We start from the raw sequence: 21976 nt of genomic DNA, 5'->3' as shown, positions 1-21976 counted from the left end.
AGCCAAATTACAATTGATGTGTGCCACATAAAAAAGAGCAGAAAACATCATGGTTCATTATTTTTTGTGCATCTGAGGTTTGGTTTGGCAAACCCCACGGACAACAAAGACTGCACTGTAGAGTACAAACAATAGCATTTACAGATCAAACCTCCAGACAGGACTGTGACTCACCAATGTCAGACACTATGTTGACATTATGGTGTGATGTCTCTTGGCAGAAGCCAAGGACCTACATTGTATCAGGTTGCCACAAACCATCTTTCAGTAGCGTTTCACCATCTGTCACATCCAGGAGAAAACTTGATCATCAAGTTATGAATCGTCCTTTTTGTGTGGTCACTGATTAAAAAGACACCTGTGTATTGGCACATTCTTGTTTTCAGTGCCAGCAATGCAAAGAGGGACAACATGTACATGTTGACATCCAGCAGTTTCAGTGCTTTCCAGCAAGATTCAGCCATGAACCACATCAATCTCGTAGGCCCGCTTCTACCTGTGGATGCTTACAGATTTTGTTTCATAGGGGTGGGCAGATGTACTCAATGAGCAGAAGCTACACCTGTCACAGACATTTCTGCTTAGACAACAACAAGATCTTTGTCAACACCTGGATAGCATGATTCGGGTGCCCCCTCCATGTCACTAGAGATCATGCTGGCAAATGGAATCTGCCACACACTGGAACACTGTTAGCAGAAATTGTGCAGGTGGAGCTGTTGCGCATTCTGGGAGCTTATCTAACAACTGCACTGGTATCATCTGCTGCGGAACTGCCACAGTTAATGCAACACCTCCAAGACTACATAGCCAAGATCCAACTCCCACCTGCTTTGCACCATGGCAAACACCTTACTGTTGTTCACAAAGCTTTGAATAATTCTTGCTTCACACAGGGCTCACCAAATTGCTACTTTCCAGAGTTGTGATGAGGAGACAACACCACAAAGATTACACAAAACTTCAAAACCACAAAGGTCTGCAGTGAGTGAGTTAAGCCAGCATTGGTCCTATATTCACCCCCACAAGGCACCATGCTGACGCTACAAGCCTCACCACACTCAGACACTTGTGCAGACTTCACATGCAGCTACCCCCCCCCCCCCCCTCACACACACACCTCCTCTCCCCCCGCCATCCCTCTCCATCAGTCAGCAGTCGTACCATTGCAGCTTCAAGCTGCACAGATGCTTGGCCCACAGTCAGCACAACAGCTGGATGGCAAATAAAATTCGTTTCCTTACATTACAAGTGCTTCACATTATGGGAGAGTGTAGAGGGAGGGGGGAGGATAATCAATCAGTCAATCAACTGACTGTGGTGTATGTCATGCTTGGTAACCTGTATGTGTGTTGTAATCCTGCACACTTCAATTCTGTGTACTTTATTCTGTGTAAAGTATGAGACTCATCCACAAGCATCATTCTTAGCAGCCCCTAGTGAAAAACATGCTTCACTGTGCTCCACACTTTCTGTGCGCGCGCGCGTTTGTGTGTGTGTGTGTGTGTGTGTGTGTGTGTAAAAATGTAGGAAAAGATAGATTGCTACTTCCCATAAAGAGGACACGTCAAGTTGCAGACATGCATGATTAAAAGACACTTACATGCAGCTTTCAGCTACAGCCTTTTGTCAGTAAAACACATACACACACACACACACACACACACACACACACACACACACACACACACACACACACACACACACACACAAGCAAGCAAGCTTACCCGATGCACCCATGACCACCAACTCTAGTATCTCAGCCTGGAATGCAACATCACGCGGGATGCAAGCAGCAATCTATAGTGGGTGGGGACAGCGAAGGGGAAGGGGAAGGGGGAGGGAAAGGGGAAGGGGAAGAGATAGTAGCATACAGGTGGGGAGAGAGACAAACGTTGTCTGGTGGAGTATGCAGTGACTAGACTCCAAAAAGGCACAGTGTCAGGAGGTTGTGGGGCAGGGAGGCAGGGAAAACAGGAACAAAAAATGAGAGGAGCGGGGAAAGACAGATGGTTGCATTGGCAGAGGGCTGCAAATAAACAGGGTTGGAGGCAAGAATGTGGAGGAAATGATAGGACACAGGGGTGGAAACTGTTGGGTGGAGGGTGTGGGGACAATATATAAGCATAGGTTACCATAGGTTTTGTTCCTTCTCTCCCCACCTTCCTGCCCACAACCTTCTGACACTGCACCTGTTGGAGTATAGTCCCTGCACACTCCACCAGGCAGTGTTTGTCTCTCTCCCCACCTGTGCACTACTATCCCTTCCCCCATCCCCTTCCCCACTCCCTCCAGATTGCTGCTTGCATCCCACGTGATGCAATCCGGTGTGAGATGCTGCAGTTGGCAGGCGTGAATGTTATGTGTTTGCCTCTCTTACTGACGAAGGCTGTGGCTGAAAGCTACATGTAAGTGTCTTTTCATTGTGTTTGTCTGCAACTTGGCGTGTCTCCTTTACAGTAAGTAGCAATCTATCTTTTCCTACATTGTTGATATTCCTTCCTGGAGTTTCCATTGTTTGGAATTCACAAAAAATTTAGACATGCTTCCAATGTTAAGTGTACTGGAAGTCATAGGTGACTCATTATAAATTGCATATTTCTGTACACTGAGTGGCTCAAAAAATGTATTTTGTGCTTTACTATCAGTTATAATTAACATCTTTATTTTATACAATATTAGCAGTAGTATGAAAAAAATATAATTGATCCCCAATTTCAGTGGATATCTTATATATTTTTGTAAATTATTGGAAGTTACGAGATATTTGCAAAACATATTTTGTAGTAAATTGGCATTTGTGTTTTATGTTAGTGTAGCAGATAATATAAGCAACATATTCAATTCAATTCAATTCAATTTATTAGCGTCCTTGTAGTACATCATCGAAATGACATAGGACTTGTCAATAAACATTACAGTTTAAAATACATATACATGAAAATTTGTAATTGAATTTACTTGTCACTTAGACATTACACTTTTAATAGAACTTTTAGAACATTAACATAAAAATATACAAGTAGGATAACAAAAAAAAAAAAAAAAAAAAAAAAAAAAAAAAAAAAAAAAATCTAGGGATTCTCACATCAAAGATTATTTACATTCTTACATTAACACCGTTTCACAATTTCATAGAAACGGCAAGTATTTAAATGTGAGCAATTACACATATTTATCATGCCAGGGAAATATTAACTGCGCTTTTATTGTCAACGATTCATAAACTCTTCAATACTGTAAAAGCTATTGCTCAATAACATGTTTTTTAATTCTCTTTTAAATATGTACAGTTTTGGTATTATTTTTAGTTCTTTGGGGAGAGCACTGTAGAGGATTTTGGGTTGGTATAGTACACTTTTGTGATACATAGCTGTTTTATGAATTTCTCTGTGGAAATCATTCCTATTCCTTGTTTCGTAGTTGTGAAATTCTCTGTTTAATGTAGAAAATTCCTCGTGTTCTTTTAAGAAACATATGCTTTCATATATGTATAAAGATGGTAGTGTCATGATTTTTAATTCTTTGAAAGCTTGCCTACAAGAGTCTCTATATCCTATACCTTTTATTATTCTGACTGCCTTCTTTTGTAGTCTAAATGAGTGTTTTGTTAGACTGGTGTTCCCCCAAAACTGTACGCCGTATCTTAATAAACTGTGCCTGAATGAGAAATAAACACATAACACTGTTTTAATATTACATGAGCTTTTAAGCATTCTAAGCATATAACATGTTTGACTTAATTTTTTGTTCAATGATATTACATGCTTTTCCCATCTTAAGTGTTCATCAAACCATACTCCCAAGAATTTAGTGTATGATGCTTGTTCAATCTTACACTTACCCAGTTCTACTGTAAGGTTAGTTTTTATTTTATTTGTAATATGTCTGAAGTTGATCCACGTTGTTTTTTTGGCATTCACAATGAGTCTGTTTTCATTAAACCATCTGTCTGCTTCGTCTGTTGCTAATGTGACATTTTCCTGTAAGTCAGCTTCACTATTTGCTTTAACAAACAAACTTGTATCATCAGCGAACAGTACTGCCTCTGCTTCAGATAGTTGACTTGGTAGGTCATTGATAAATATTAAAAACAGTAATGGCCCTAATACAGATCCCTGGGGTACTCCATACAAAACTCTCTCGAATCTTGATGAATATGTCCTATCTGCCTGGCTTATCTCCACCTTCTGATACCTGTCTGACAGATATGATTCAAACCATTTGTGGGCAACTCCACGTATCCCATAGGCATATAACTTCCTAAGCAGTAACTTATGGTCGATGACATCAAAGGCCTTTGATAAGTCTAAAAACAATCCACAATTTAATTCTTTTCTGTTTATGGAATTTAGAACAAGTTGCAAAAAATTGAAGACAGCTGTTTCAGTTGATTTATTTTTACGGAAACCATTTTGCGCATTAACCAATATTCTATTCTTAATAAGAAATTTGTATAGTCTCTGATACATTATCCTTTCTATTATTTTTGAGAAATCTGACAACATTGATAAAGGCCTAAAGTTACTAACATCATATTTATCACCATTCTTGTAAAGTGGCTTTATAGTAGACATTTTAAGTTTTGATGGAAACACCCCTGGCTTAAAAGATTCATTTATAATTTCAGTGAGATGCAAGGCTATGTTTCTTGCACTTTGCTTAATGACTTTGTCAGGAATCTCATCACACCCACATGAAATTTTATTTTTTAACTTATTTATAGCATTTAGTACCTCTGAATCAGTTACTGGATAAAGGAACATTGTCATGCCATTCATGGGGATTTTTACCTTGCTATTGGAATTGCATTTACTTTTAATTAAATTTATGGCTATATTTGTGAAATGTTCATTAAATATGTTGGCAATCTGAAGTGGGTCCTTAACAGTTTTACCCTCACTTTTAATGACAAAGCTGGTATCTTTTCTTTTGTGTCTACCTATATTTTTATTTATTACCTCCCAAGTTGACTTCATTTTGTTGTTACCTTTCTCAATATAGGTATCATTATCAAGCTTCTTAGCTGCAATTATTACTTTCTTGTACAGGCTTCTATAACATTTCACATGTGCTTTCAGTACTACATTCTTCCTGGCTGATTTATTTAACTTTCTGAGAGTGTCTGATGATTTTCTAATCCCCTGTGTAACCCATGTTTTGGTTTTATGTTTATTTTTGACTCTTTTTATAGGAAAGGCAACATCGAAGCAGTGTTTGTAGCTTTCAAGGAATGAGTCAAACATAGTGTTGACATCACCACTTGATTCAGTCCCCCAGTTGTTATTTTCCAGAATGTAATTAAAAATTCTTATGCTGTCATCATTTATAAATCTCCTTTCCCTGTAATTATTATTGATAACAGGGTCCTTGTAAGATGTGATATTTAAACTCAATTTGATACCCTTGTGATCCGAGAAACCAGTGTCAATTACTTCAGTGTTATATTCACACTTGTCCTTGTTTATAAATACTTGATCTATTATAGTTTCAGACATATTTCCGCATCTGGTAACTTCATTTACAGTTGCCATCATATTATGACACAAAAACAAATTGCACAGTTCCTGCTGTCTACTACAATCATTCTTAAAGTTAACATTAAAATCACCAAGAACAATTGCATTATGTTTAAGTTCATTCAGCAGTCCCTCAAGGTTTTCCATAAAAATGGCAAAGTTGCCCAGTGGTGATCGGTACAAACACACAATAGTAATTTTTAATTTGGTTAGTTCACATATACTGTATTCAAAATCTTTTTCTATGCATTTTAGTTTACATTTAATTTCTCTTGATTCTACCCCTGTCCTAACATAAATACATGTCCCACCCCCTTTATGGTTGATTCTACAAAATTTGCTAATCATTTCAAAATTTGGAATAATTATGCTAGACGCTTGCATTTCTTTTACCCAGTGTTCACTTATGCATAGTATGTTAATGTCTTTTAGATAGTCAGTTAATAGAACTTCTATTTCAGCTAATTTACTTTCTAGTCCTTGCACATTTTGGTATACAACTGTTAAAGTTTCATGTAGTGGATTTGCTGCACTATTTACCTTTGTACTTTCTTGTTGCTGACACTGTAAAGATTCTGCCTTTTCTTCTTCTTCAAATTGCGAAGATCCCATAAAAAATAGTCACTACGCACAGCAGCTCTTCTTATCCTGAGGCTCTTCCTTTGAGATGTCTGCAGAGCAGCTGATGAGTTTCTGGATCTAATTGAATGGTTCTTGGCTGTTCGTGTGGTTGCAGTCCTAGTTACAAGTGAGCATGAAGCATTAAGTGTGTTGAATGTGCTGACAGCTTCATCCTTGGAGATTTCAGGTGCACATGAGTTTACACCAGGTTTGTAGGCTTTCTCATCTGAAGAAATTGTTTCCTCTTCAATTCTGCTAGATGTTCCTGACATTTCTGCTGGTACCCCATATTCTACCACTCCTTCAGATACTGGTACTGGTATGTTAGGTATCCCTCTCATCTTAGACGTTTCCTTGCAAATTTCCATTTGCTCAGTTACTGCTATGGTGAGGATACCAGGCAGTTTGTGTTGATCATTGAAATTATTTATTGTTTTCATAATTTGAGCACAGACATACAGTTGTCCGGCCCTATTTAGGAGATCTCCACTGTTTATGAAATGTTGTTTTCTGAAATCTAGCTGGACAAATGTTGAATTTGGGTAGCACTTTGTTATTTTGTGAAGCAGTCTGTTAGTTTTTTTTTATTTCTTCGTTAACACGAGATTTCTTAAAAAAATCGTATGGAATGCTGGTTACCATCACATGTACATTTTTGAGCTTTTCGAGCGTCTCTCTTAGCGCTCGTCTTGCTGATAATACATCATTGCAGCGGACGTCTACTCCGCCCCCTAGGATTAGAACACAATCATTTTTCTTTATGTTGATACTCAGATTTTCGCAGTTGTTGACGATCTCTTTCAGTGGAGCATCAGGTTTTATTACGCTAGTAACACTGCATCCTGAGTTATATAGGGTTTCTGCCAGTCTTTTTCCGAGACTGTCGGCAAGTATATGTACTCTAAAAGCATTATTTGTTGTGCTCAAGTATTCCGAAGTTTTGCAGTCTATTATACGATCTTCTTTCTTTTCACAGTCTCTATGTATTATATTATTAACAGATTTTAACGTTTTGAGCACATTATGGGCTGAGTTGTTAAGTTTTCGCTCGAAGTTTCTGTTAACAGTTGCTTGTATGTTAGGTGTAACGAACTTTTCGGAGGCTTGTTTACTTTCAGTTCTCACGATACTTACTGCTTCCACTCTCTCTCCGCAAGATTTTATTTCGTCACATTTTTCCAGAGCATTGTATCTGTTTAGTACAGCGATCTTTTTAGTTGCTTTTAGTTCGTATTTTTTAAAATTTACACTCGTTTTTGGAAGAATAGATGTGCTGTCATTTTCGGAGTTTGCGTTAAGTGATGATACTCCATTCAATTCACATTCACGAAGCTTTGCTTTTAAGACTTTTATTGTTTTTTTAGCACTTTGCAATTCGTACAACACACTTTGTAACACATTAATTTCACGTCCGGTAGCGTAAGCGACTAACATGGCGTTAAATCCGTTACAACTTCCCTGATCACATTCACATGAAAACACAGTTTTTGCATTAATGAATCTCACACACGCAGAATGTATCCATACTTGTGATTCTAAGCAAAGTCTGAAACCATTTTGCACATTTGAATTACAGATTACACACGTGATTACTTTAAAATTACTGTTTTCTTGAGAGAAACTATTACACAATGCTGTTACTGACGCCATCTTGAAAAAATACTTTTCATATTTAGTTTTTGCCTTTCTGCTGGAATGTACATTGCCTGCATTCATCATAAAATAATGCTATTTACAATTGTTAGTGACCATAGCATCACAAACATCCACTCTCTAGAGATGTTATATTTTGAACTCATACTTACACGACTGAATTTAGCTTGTGCTCTTTCTTTTTCAAATTTTGAATACTCTCGTTCATCATGTATAGAGGTTACTATTTTCCATATGATAAGAGTCAGCAGTCCAATGAACACTATGCTTCCAATAACACCAAGAATGACACCTAAACATAAATAACATTTAGTCACCTCATATACAGTTTCTTGTTGAACACCACATGTTGTCATTCTATCACCCAGTTACTTCTGCCAAAGAGAGAGAAAAGTTTTAAAGAAAATTCAGTAAAGTATAATTTACCACAATAACTGTATATATTTTGTAAGTAATTCTTATTTCAGAACAATAACTAAATATATATAAGATCTCAGGATTAATTATAAGTCTTTCTGACAGTATTTGAACTAAAGCAGAAAACAAATTAAATTACATTTGTTTTTCTATTGATTATATCAAATCTAACTTCTCTCAATCAAACATATGTAGAAAGACAATCTTAGCAGTTCTGTTCTATTTTAAACTTGCACCCAGGTGTAGCCTAAAACACATTTTACAGTTTTAATCATGCTCACTGAAGAAGAAATCCATGGTTTCATATAGTCTTGAAATACACACTTTAAAGGATACAAGTTGTGAAATGTTTCACATTCCACAATGTGTTACATTTGAGTATGTCACTGTGAGACATGTGCCAGGACGGAACAAGTGAGAAAAGAACATATACTGACTTGTGTATGACTTTCTTATTTTGTTCTTGGTACATCATTTTCCTATAGCTCCTGATTTCTTGGTTTTGTGAGATGAACAAATTGAATACACCAAAAGCCAGTCATTCTGTAAGTTTATGTATGCATCTCCAGCAAGCAAGTGTACATTTTCTCCCTATATTCACTTAGTTGTAATTCCATTTTAGACAGTCATATTCTTTAGAGAAACAATGCTGTTTATAATGAATTACTGAGCAAATTATGTTCATGATAGTATTTATTTATTGTTCTGTTTATTTGTTTAATTTAATTATTGCTGTATGCTTGTTAATGTTGTACAGGTTAAATATTCCAGAAATGCAGTGTTCCAGCAAAAACAGTAACCTCTACTAAAATGTGAGCTCCTTTTTACCAACAATGTTGGTTGTGTACTATATATTCTAGCATAGATTGAGGAAGATTTGTTGGTGTCTGTTTTGTGTATAGTTGGGGTCACTCTCATGTTTACATGCTCCTGACGTACAGTGTTACTTTTAGAATAGATGAATAAATACTGAATTAGAAAAATATAGAATGGAATATAACAATGTACATTCCAATTTGAAGTTGTCATAAAATTTTAAGACAATGAGTAAAAACAAGATACAGGGCTAAAAAACAGCAGACTCATCAAGCAAAAGGTAGAAATGTAGATTATGGGGATTTAAGAAGCTGCAATGGATTAAATTAGGCAACAAGTTCAGCACCTTGAAAAATTTAATTTACACAGACATTAACCATCATTACCATCAAGAACAGTTTACAGCCACTGTCTGGGTCTTTTTTTGCATGTAAGCCTCCCCATTTCTCTCTATCCTTCTGCAACTATTCTGTTCCAGTTTATTCCTTTCTTTTTTCTATGGAGAGAAGGAGATTTCTGATTCTGTGCCCTGAAATAGCAAAAATGCTTCCCACCATTCTCCTCACCCCTCCCACTGTGGTATTCTGTCACTAACCTAACATATGCAATATCCTTGTCGATCCCTACTCCATTCCTTCTCTCTACCCCTTGCCCCATCACTCAGATCCCTTCAACAGACCTACTGTGGATACAAGACTTGTCCCACACACTGTCCTGCTACCAACTGCTTCAGTCCAGACATCTCCTACCCCGTCAATGCATGTGAAAGTGACCATGGTGTCTACCAAATTAGCTGCAAACCACTGTGCTGCATTCTGCATGAGTGTGACCACTAACAAATCAGTCTGCATGTATGGCCACTGTCAGACTGTGGCCAAGAGACAATTGGACCACCCAGTTGGTGAGCATACTGCCCAACACAATGACTGCTTCACACCCTGTGCCATCTGAATTCATCCCACCAACACCCATTTTTCTGAACTGTGCAGATGGGAACTCTCCTTACATTCCCATACCTCCTTGGCCTTAACCTTTGCTAGACCACTTCACCTGCCTGTCCCCTTCCTTGTTCCCCCTCCAGTCATACATGTCTCCTATCCCACCAGCATACCTGCACAGTGCTTTTCCTTTCTCTGTTTCTCTCTTATCCAGCCCCCCCCCCTCCCCTCCACTCCTGTCACAGGCATCTCCTACCCCATCAATGGAGAGCCACCTGTGAAAGTGACCATGGTGTCTACCAACTTAGCTGCAAACCACTGTGCTGCATTCTGCATGAGTGTGACCACTAACAAATCAGTCTGCATGAATGGCCACTGTCAGATTGTGGCCAAGAGGCTATTGGACCACCCAGTTGCTGATCATGCTGCCCAACACAATGACTGCTTCACACCCTGTGCCATCTGAATTCATCCCACCAACACCAATTTTTCTGAATTGTGCAGATGGGAACTCTCCTTACATTCCCGTAACCTCATTGGCCTTAACCTTCTTCACCCGCCTATCCCCTTCCCTGTTCCCCCACAGTGCTTTTCCTTTATCTATTTCTCTCTTATCCAACCCTTCCTCCCCCCCCCCCCCCCCCAGCCACTTAATGTTGCACCTACCCCTATCAGCCAGCTGTCCTGTCTCTCCAACATTCCTACATGCTCCCATTGGCAGCACTAAGCATTTCTCCACTATTCCTCCCCTTCCTCAGCTCACATTTCCTCAGCACCTCTGCTGCCCACCCCAGGAAACATTGCTAACCAACTCAGCTGCAGTCACAGTCAGGCCTTAGTTCGGGGAGGTGACAGTGGCTGTGTGTGTGTGTGTGTGTGTGTGTGTGTGTGTGTGTGTGTGATGAAAGACTTAGTCTGAAGGCTGATAATGTGAAGCAGTCTTTTTTCAACATGTCTGTCTACCACTCAAAGACTAGCATTAACAACATCCAACAAAGAATGAGAGTATTAATGTTAAAGATACTTGTATAACCATTAACACATTTAATAACCATTTTATTAATTCCCAGTCAGCCTTGTGATGCCAAGTAATAGTTGGGTAATCAGTGTGCTGACCCCATGTGACATCCCCCCTATACTGCATCCAGATGATATCAGTGGCAATGGATGACACAGCAGCCATTTGACATCTCATAGCCCTCTGGGATTGATTTTTATTTCATTAATTCAGGAGGCTTTGGTATGAACCCTCATCCTGATAATTACAGAACTCCCAATCAGATACAAAACTCATTGTATATGCATGAAACAGAAACACCTAAAATAGAGACAAAAACAAATAAAATTTCCTCGGTCATTTTAAATAGATGTAGATGTTCCCATGTGCCTATTCTAGTTCTTCCATTAAATAAAAGTTTAAATAAAGCAGTCAAGCCAGTGCACACTGACAAAATTGAAAACTACCAACCAATTAGTTTAATTTCAATCTAAGTACTATATTCTAAAAATTATTACACTGAGCTTGTCAAAGAAACCATGTTACAAGAAAAATGACATGGTTTTAGAAAATGTTGCTCAACTTTATCTGCCATATGTGATCTAGCACATACAACAATAATGAAATTAGATGACAAAGAAAGGGAAGTTTCAAAGGGTGACATGTTTATTCCTATTTATCAGATGGATTTAATGCACTCACTCATGAGATGCTACTTAAAAAGACAGAAACTTATGGTCTCAGATGAATAGCTAAATGTCTTCTACAACCATACTTACAAGACAGGTATCAGGTGACACATACAGAACACAGAAAAGCTAGTATTATTAAGTAGTCTAGCTACAGTGAAGTGGGTTGTGCCTTAAAAGCTTGGTTTTGGGACCTTGTTGTTAATATTATATATTAATGATCTACTCACACTGCACAGTAGCAAGATATTTAACTACAAACATGACACAACAGCTGTTAGCCTGGGACAAAATGAAAATGATCTGTTGCTGAATTGTTCTAGTGACTTACATGGCTTGAGATATTATTTGAAAAGTAATTTCTTAAACTTAAATTATAGCAAAACAAGTCAAATATATTTTCCACTAAATCATAAACTGCAGTGGAATGTTGTACCTGATGATTGTGCAGAAACAGAATTTGATGATGAAACAGTCTTTCTTCATACAATTCATATGGAACTCAAGTATGGAGGCGTGCTGCATCCAATCATATTAAGAGTGCTATTAACTTACAAATAAATGCAATTGGGAATGTGCAATTTCTGGTATAATGAGTCACGTAAAGTCATGTTCAAGAGTAAGAAATTATGTACATGCCCTACACTATCCATTTCTACAACTATACAGCTAATTTTAAGATACAAGCAATACAGCAGTTTGAGCAAAGATGTAAATATTTATAGTAGTAGGAGAGGCACAGGCAACAGTCACTATCAGACAGGGATAAATTTTAACAAATTACCGACGTATATGAGGAGATAAATGGAGGCTGTTCTAAGGTGGTTTCAGAGGAATATGTTACTAATAAGTCCTCTTATTGTATTAAAGAATTTCTCTTGTGTTCCATCTCTAATGACCTCTATTGTGAAGAAACTTTTAGTTGTAATATTCATTATTTTTACAGTGACAGTACACTTATTTTGCAAACATTTTATTTTTATTACTGAAGCATGTCACTACCAAACTAGTGGTGCCCATATCTTTGTTTTCTAGTGGTATGTAAGTATTTTCATTTCATGTCCATTTGTTTCTTCTGATCTTGGATGGTATGTTCTTTACAATTCCAAATTTTTTCCCAAAATTCACATCCAGACATGGGAAGAGGATATTTTTGAGTCTGCATGGCTGGTAGTCTGGAATCTATTTGTTTTGTATATTCTCTACATCCAAACTTTTGTTATTTATTACATCTGTTTAGATACAGTCTCACTAAATATTCTAAAACAGTTTAAATGATATTTTCATTCCCTACTCTAACCTAAAATCAGCTCTGATTTTGAAGTGAAACCTTCAATTTCACTTAATTTAATAATCTAATTAGACAAACTCTCAAGCAGGGATACCTATAAAAATAAAGTGTGCCACCCACAAATAACATTGTATTGTACTATTCCATTGTTGTTTTACGATTGTGAGTCCACAGCAATTCCTTCATTACTGCTTCAGCTAACACTGTGGTAAGTTGTGCTGTCATACATCCAAGTGAGCAGTGAGACAGGAAAGAAGAAATTTATGATCCATGCAAGAAAACAACACAGATTCTGAGCTAGCAGTGCAGTCCTATAATGAGGCAGTTGTCTACAAGATAATTATCGGTCGAATAATTGGCTGGCTGGGATCTGCTGCAACTTCACTGCTTAGTGCTTCCAGTGAGTAATTACTGTGGGATATCACTTGTTATTGGTACTGCAAACAGCTGAAAGCAAGGGGGCACTACATCTGTAACTTTCCCCGAGGGAATGAAGCTCCACTGTATGGTTTAAAGATGATGGCATCCTCTTGGGTAAAATATTCTGGAGGTGAGATAGTCCCCCACTTGAATCTCCAGGTGAGGACTACTCGTGAGGACATCATCATCATCATCATCATCATCATCATCATCATCAGGAAAAAGAAACCGGCATCCTACATATTGGATCATGGATTGTGGGCCCTTAATCAGACAGGTAAGTTAGAAAATTTAAAAAGAGAAATGGATAGGCTGAAGTTAGATATAGTGGGAACTAGTGAAGGTGAATGGCAGCAGAACAGGACTTCTGATCAGCTGAATTCAGGGTTATAAATACAAAATCAAATAAGGATAATGCAGGAGTAGGTTTAATAGTGAATAAGAAAATAGGAATGCGGGTGAACTACTATGAACAGCATAGCTACTATGAACAGCATAGCCAAGATAAACACAAAGCCCACATGCTGCACAGTAGTACAAGTTTATATGCCAACTAACTCTACAGATGATGAAGAGATTGAAGAAATGTATGATGAGATAAAAGTAATTATGCAGATAGTTAAGGGATATGAAAATTTAATTGTGACAGGGGACTAAAATTTGATAGTAGGAAAAGGAAGGTAAGGAAAAATTGTAGGTGGATATGAACTGGATTAAAGGAATGAAAGAGGAAACCTTCTGGTGGAATTTTGCACAGACTATAATTTAATCACTAACACGTGGTTTAATAATCATGAAGGAAGGTCATATACATGGAAGAGACCTAGAGACACCGGAAGGTTTCGGACTGATTATGTAATTGTAAGACAGAAATTTTGGAACCAGATTTTAAATTGTAAGACATTTCCAGGAGTAGATGTGGACTCTAATGACAATTTACTGGTTATGAACTGTAGATCAAAGCTAAAGATCTTGCAAAAAGGTAAGAAATTAAGGATATGGGATCTGGATAAGCTGAAAGAACCACAGGTTGTTGTTACTTTCAGAGGGAGCATTGGGCAATGACTGACTAGAACAGGGGAAAGGAATACAGTAGAAGACAAATGGATAGCTTTAAGATATGAAATAGTGAAGGCAGCTGAGGATCAAATAGGCAAAAAAGAGGCCTAGAAGAAACCTTGGATAACACAGGAGATATTCAATTTAAATGACAAAATAAGAAAATATAAAAATGCAGAAAATGAAGCAGGGGTGAAAGTGACCACAAAAATCTAAGAAATGAGATTGACAGAAAATGCAAAATGGCTAAGCAGGAATAACTAGAGGACAAATGTAAGGATACAGAAGCATATATCACTAGGGGAAAGATTGATACTGTTCATAGGAAAATTAAAGAGGCCTTCAGTGCAAAGAGAAGCAGCTGCATGAATATCAAGAGTTCAGATGGAAAACCAGTCCTAAGCAAAGAAAGGAAAGCTAAAAGGTGGAAGGAGTATATAGAGGGTCTATACAAGGGAGATGAACTTGCAGGCAATATTACAGAAATGAAGAGGATGTAGATGAAGAGGAGACACAATACTGCAAGAAGTAGCTGTCAGAGCACTGAAAAATCTACGCCGAAACAAGACCCTGAGAGTAAACAACATTCCATCAGAATTTTTGATAGCCTTGGAAGAGCCAGCCATGACAAAACTCTTCCATCTGGTGTGTAAGACCTTTCCAAAGACACCAGGTGCTGAAAGGTGTGAATATTACTGAATTATCAGTTTAATAAGTTATGATTGCAAAATACTTAAACAAATTCTTTAGAGAAGAATGGAAAAACTTGTAGAAGCCAACCTCATGGAAGAACAGTTTGGATTCTGGAGAAATGTGGGCACACATGAGGTTATACTGACCCTATGACTTATCTTAGAAGATAAGTTGAGGAAAGGCAAACCTACATTTATAGCATTTGTAGATTTACAGAAAGCTTTTGACTCAGTTGAATGGAATGCTCTCTTTTGAATTCTGAAGGTAGCAGGGGTAAAAAACAGGAAACAAAAGGTTCTTTCCAACTTGTAGAGAAACCAGACAGCAGTTATAAAAGTTGAGGGGCACGAAAAAGAAGCAGTGATTGAGAAGGGAGTGAGACAGGGTTACAGCTTATCCCCAATGTTATTCATTCTGTACATTGAGCAAGCAATAAAGAAAGCAAAAAATTTGGTGAAGGAATTAAAGTTCAGGGAGAAGATACAAAAACTTTGAGGTTTGCCAGTGACATTGTAATTCTGTCAGAGAAAGCAAATGACTTGGAAGAGTAGTTAACAGAATGGACATTGTCTTGAAAAATGGTTATAAGATGAACATCAACTAAAAGCAAAACAAGGATTATGGAATGTAATCAACTTAAATCAGGTGATGCTGAGAGAATTAGATTAGGAAACAAGACACTTAAAGTATGAGGGTGGTTTTAAAAGTTCTCAGAACCGAATAGAAAAAAAGTGCTTATATCACTGAAACGTTTTCCTCCTTGTAGATTAATGCACTTGGTCCAATGATGTTCCAGTGCCTTGAACCCATCTCGAAAATGAGTTTCCTCCAGGTCTGCAAGTTGTCAACTCCAGCTATCAGTTCTTCATTTGAAGTGAATCTTCGTCCACAAATAAAAAATTTCAGTTTTGGGAAGATATGGAAAGTCTGACAGAGCCATATCAGGTGAATAAGGTGGGTGGGGCAACAATTCATACCTTCGTGTAATTTTGCCATGACGACAGCACTTGTGCGGGCGCGTGTCAAGAGTTGTGGCACCCATCTTACAGATAATTTTTTCATTTCTAATTCTTCAGTTAAAATATGATATACCTTTTCAGATGATATCTGGAAAGTGTGAGCAATTTCATGCACTTTCAATCGGCAATCCTCCATGACCATTTTGTGCACTTTTGCAATGATTTCTGGAGTAGTGACACATCTTGGCCGACCACTGCGTTGATCATCATCTAAGCTCTCCTGAACAAATTTAAACTCATTTGTCCACTTGGCAACAGTTTAATATGAAGGAGCAAAGATCCCAGTGTATTCTGGAAATTGGGGTGAATGTCCTTTGCTTTCATACCTTTCTTTAAGAAGTATTTAATCACAGCTCAAATCTCGATTTTTTCCATCTTCACAAACCACTATGCAGGAACAACAATAGAGCCACGTCACCACCACACCTCTCTTCCAAGAGCACTGAGATGGCATGTGTTTACAGCAACAGTCCAATGAATATCACGTGAACAAGTCACTGCGCTAGCACTGACCTCTCGTGGTGAATTCGATAATTTTTCAAACCATCCTTATAGTAGACGATTTTTGCTATTTGGTCGGGGTAGAGAGGACATAAAGTGTAGGCTGGCATTGGCAAGAAACCCATTTTTGAAGAAGAGAAATCTGTGAACAGTGAATATACAGGGTGTACATAAAGTCTGGGAACACTCTCAATTATTTATTGCACAAGAGCCAAACATTGTACAGATATCATACATATGTCATTCTGAAGAGAAACCCTGACAGTTTTTTTCATGTATACCACCACAGTGTAGTTTGCTAATTTGCCAATAGTCACAAACATGGCGAGTTCATGTGAATTTTCAACTTCTCATAGCATAATGAACAGTTCATTAAATTTCGGGAATGCAGCCACGCAAATAAAATTTACTGTGAGAAGTCCCCTCTCCCCTCTGGTAGCTAATTTATTCATGGAAGACTTCGAGGACAAGCCACTGGATTCAGCAAGTTTTAAACCAAGGATCTTCTGGAGGTACGTGGACAACACATTTGTGGTATGGCCGCACGGGATGGATGAATTACATCGATTTCTTGAGAATTTGAACTCTATCCATACTACTATCAAATTTACTACAAAAATAGAAAAAGATGGCTGCCTCCCCTTTTTGGATGTTGTTGTTTGCCGTAAAGTTGATGGCACATTAGGACATGCCATAATCGGAAACCAACACACACAAATCTATATCTACATGCCAGTAGCTACCATCACCATTCACAGACCGTAGGTGTCCTTAAGACTTTAGTGCATAGGACACACTGTATATCCAATAAAGATAATTTGCAAGAGGAGCTTGCATATCTCACGAGCATTTTTAAATTGAATGGATTTTCTCCGCAGAGCATGCAAAACCTAGAATGCAGGTATGTGATGGGGAAGAAGATACTAATTCCTTCAGATGCAGTGCATTTTTTCCCTATGTGGGTGCTTTCTCCTCAAAGATAGACCGTATTCTTGAGGAACACTGTGTTAAGGTGACCTTCCGGTCCCCCACGAAGATTGCAGCTTTACTCAGCTCTGTGAAGGACGATTTACAGCTTTGTAAAGTGGGTGCGTGTCAGATTCCTTGCGGAAATTGTGAGAAGTCGTACATAGGTCAAACAACATGCACTGTTCATGAGAGATGTGTGGAGCATCGAAGATGCACATGCTTATTACAGTCAGACAAGTCAGCTGTGGCCAAACATTGTATTGATACAGGGCATTCCATGAATAACAGTGATGTGAAGATTTTAACATCCACTTCTTCCTTTTGGGAATCTGTCTTCAAGGAAGCAATAGAAATTAGATTAGCTACTAATTTAATAAATAGAGATAATGGTTTTAATTTGGACAAAGCATGGAATCCAGCTCTTGGGGTAATTAAACTGCAGAGAAGTCATCATGGTATCACTGCCGACGATCATACATCGATAAGCGAATCGAATGTCTGTATGCCTTTGCCACAGGTGGCGCATGTGTAAGCATATTCCTTTGCCGTCGACCAGCATATGTGACCTACATGCCCTGGTGGAGCATATAAGGCTGCACTTGGCATCTTGTAGTCAGTCTTGTGACTCACTCTGAGGATGGCCGGATGATACACAGCTGAAATATCAGTGGAGGAAGTTTTATTTGTGTGGCTCCATGCTCAAAATTTAATGGACTATGGCGAGTTCAGGTGCGGAGCGAGCTTTCTGTGTGTTGGAGTTTGACAAAAACAAGTGTGCTACAGCTGTTCATCGGATGTTTAGAATCAAGTATGGTAAGAAGCCACCAACAAGGAGACAGTAAAGTTCTGGTTTACATACTGCCTCTACCACACGATGTAGCAGAGCTTTTGGGAGAGGATACGGGAAGTGACTGCCACAGTTGATGATGCCATCCTGGAATGGGTATGGCAAGAAATCGAGCCAGGTCACTCGTGGTTCGCATATTGAATGTTTGTAAAAAAAAAAAAAAAAAAAAAAAGCTTTCAGAGTTTCTCTTCAAAATGCAATATGTATGATATCTGTACATTGTTTAGTTCTTGTGCAATAAATAATTGAAAGTGTTCCCGGACTTTACGTACACCCTGTATATTTAAGTGTTAGGAAGTATTTTCTGAAAGTATTTTAGGCATGTATGAAAGTGAAACATGGGTGGTAAACAGTTTAAACAAGAAGGGAATAGAAGCTTTTGAAATATGGTGTTACAGAACAATTCTGAAGATTAGATGGGTATATCACATAACTAATGAGGAGATACTGAATAGAATTGGGAAAAAAAAATTGTTGGCACAACTGACTAGTAGAAGGAATTAGTTGATAGGATACATTCTGAGATATCAAGGAATCACCAAATTATTACTGGAGGAAAGTGTGTACGGTAAAAATCATAGAGAGAGGCCAAGAAATGAAAACAGAAAGGAGATTCTGAAGAATGTAAGTTGCAGTGGTTGTTCAGAGATGAAGAGACTTGAATGGAATAGTGAAGCTTGGATAGCTGCATCAAACCAGTCTTCAGACTGAACACCATCTCCACAACAACAACAACAACAACAACAAACACTTGTATTCAGCAACAGAGTCATATAATGAATGTTTATTTTATTATTGTTTAATGAAACAGTGATTCAGCTCATATAATGTAAGTTTATTTTATCATTGTTAATTAAACTGTGATTCTGCTCATACATTTTCACCTTGGTAATAATAAAGACAGCTATCCTTTAGATCTACATCTACATCTACATTTATATTCCGCAAGCCACCCAACGGTGTGTGGCGGAGGGCACTTTACATGCCACTGTCATTACCTCCCTTTCCTGTTCCAGTCGCGTATGGTTCGCGGGAAGAACGACTGTCTGAAAGCCTCCGTGCGCACTCTAATCTCTCTAATTTTACATTCGTGATCTCCTCAGGAGGTATAAGTAGGGGGAAGCAATATATTCGATACCTCATCCAGAAATGCACCCTCTCAAAACCTGGCGAGCAAGCTACACCGCGATGCAGAGCGCCTCTCTTGCAGAGTCTGACACTTGAGTTTGTTAAACATCTCCGTAACACTATCACGGTTACCAAATAACCCTGTGACGAAACGCGCCGCTCTTCTTTGGATCTTCTCTATCACCTCCGTCAACCCAATCTGGTACGGATCCCACACTGATGCGCAATACTCAAGTACAGGTCGAACGAGTGTTTTGTAAGCCACCTCCTTTGTTGATGGACTACATTTTCTAAGGACTCTCCCAATGAATCTCAACCTGGTACCCGCCTTACCAACAATTAATTTTATATGATCATTCCACTTCAAATCGTTCCGCATGCATACTCCCAGATATTTTACAGAAGTAACTGCTACCAGTGTTTGTTCTGCTATCATATAATCATACAATAAAGGATCCTTCTTTCTATGTATTTGCAATACATTACATTTGTCTATATTAAGGGTCAGTTGCCGCTCCCTGCACCAAGTGCCTATCCGCTGCAGATCTTCCTGCATTTCGCTACAATTTTCTAATGCTGCAACGTCTCTGTATATTACAGCATCATCCACGAAAAGCTGCATGGAACTTCCGACACTATCTACTAGGTCATTTATATATATTGTGAAAAGCAATGGTTCCATAACACTCCCCTGTGGCACGCCAGAGGTTACTTTAACATCTGTAGACGTCTCTCCATTGATAACAACATGCTGTGTTCTGTTTGCTAAAAACTCTTCAATCCAGCCACACAGCTGGTCTGATATTCCGTAGGCTCTTACTTTGTTTATCAGGCGACAGTGCGGAACTGTATCGAACGCCTTCCGGAAGTCAAGGAAAACAGCATCTACCTGGGAGCCTGTATCTAATATTTTCTGGGTCTCATGAACAAATAAAGCGAGTTGGGTCTCACACGATCACTGTTTCCGGAATCATTGTTGATTCCTACATAGTAGATTCTGGGTTTCCAAAAATGACATGATACTTGAGCAAAAAACATGTTCTAAAATTCTACAACAGATCGACGTCAGAGATATAGGTCTATAGTTTTGCGCATCTGCTCGATGACCCTTCTTGAAGACTGGGACTACCTGTGCTCTTTTCCAATCATTTGGAACCTTCCGTTCCTCTAGAGACTTGTGGTACATGGCTGTTGGAAGGGGGGCAAGTTCTTTCGCGTACTCTGTGTAGAATCGAATTGGTATCCCATCAGGTCCAGTGGACTTTCCTCTGTTGAGTGATTCCAGTTGCTTTTCTATTCCTTGGACACTTATTTCGATGTCAGCCATTTTTTCGTTTGTGCGAGGATTTAGAGAAGGAACTGCAGTGCGGTCTTCCTCTGTGAAACAGCTTTGGAAAAAGGTGTTTAGTATTTCAGCTTTATGCTGTACAGAGTAAGCCATATGGCTGCTTGTGTTATAAAAAACTGTAAACCTGCTCGATGGTTAATACAATAAAAGATAGCTCAATACCTTGAGTAAATCAGAATTAGAAGATATATACAGATAAAAGAAGTGTGTAGAATTAGCTCAACCATTACAGGAATTATAATACCTCTGCAGAAAATACATACTGCTATAAATTGTGGAAAGAAATGAGATGCTGCATAAAGTTCAATACAAACCTAAAATGTTTACATTGCTGCATCGTTTCTCCTTTTCTGCGATCACATCATACATATTTGCACCTTTTACTTTTCTGTATACGAAAGAAAAGGTACAGTCATTTTCATCAGGGAAGCGGCAAAATCCAGTGTTTTCTTCATTTTGAACAGAGTCTTCTGAAAGTGGAATGATCAGTCATTGATGAAATTCCATCTGAACATAAAACTTTTTAACATGTATAAAATATTGAAAAGTACATTGGTACCATCATTTTTATATGTTGCTGCAAATGTGAAATATTTTGGGTCTTAATAAAATGTGTAAATGTTTTACTATGATCACTAGAGAAAACCAGAATATAAAAACCAATATTTATTCATTTATCATTTTCTGTAGATCTCATCCAGGAGGACAGCCTTCAGGGATGTGGAATGAGTCTGGCTATACATTAACAACAGTCAAGAATATCATAGAAACTTAATCTGTATGCATCACTAACAGTAAACTATCACAATATTCCTTAACACTGTTCATGCTTATACCATCTAACTTTTATTGAGTAAATTAGTAAGAAAGCTGCTACTTTGGGAAAAAGTGACTGTCTCCTCAGTTGCATTTTCTACCTGTTGTTTAGATGCTACTGGAAACTATGTATTTACTTGATTTATGATGGTACTTTTCAAACAAAAAATATGCTGCTCAATATGACTTTGGGCAATAATTGAGGGCTGTCTATGTTAGCAAATTATATCTTTAT

The 21976-nt window shown here is 38.1% G+C and overlaps 1 protein-coding gene across 2 annotated transcripts in view; it reads right to left on the bottom strand.

Annotated features, from left to right (window-relative positions):
* Window positions 1-21976, bottom strand: part of LOC126163027 (integrin beta-PS-like) — a 258145-nt gene that overhangs the window by 24691 nt on the left and 211478 nt on the right. For both annotated transcript variants that reach the window (XM_049919898.1, XM_049919896.1), the window contains exons 13-14: window positions 21240-21395; window positions 7946-8085 (exon numbers count right to left, since the gene is read on the bottom strand). In XM_049919898.1, the coding sequence (XP_049775855.1) occupies window positions 7946-8085; window positions 21240-21395 (296 nt within the window). The remainder of the gene's footprint in view (window positions 1-7945; window positions 8086-21239; window positions 21396-21976) is intronic.

This window comes from Schistocerca cancellata, chromosome 2 (assembly GCF_023864275.1).
Source record: "Schistocerca cancellata isolate TAMUIC-IGC-003103 chromosome 2, iqSchCanc2.1, whole genome shotgun sequence".
Taxonomy (NCBI): Eukaryota; Metazoa; Arthropoda; class Insecta; order Orthoptera; family Acrididae; genus Schistocerca; species Schistocerca cancellata.
Note: the sequence above shows the minus strand (reverse complement) of the source record. Positions and strands in the feature narration are given on the sequence as shown.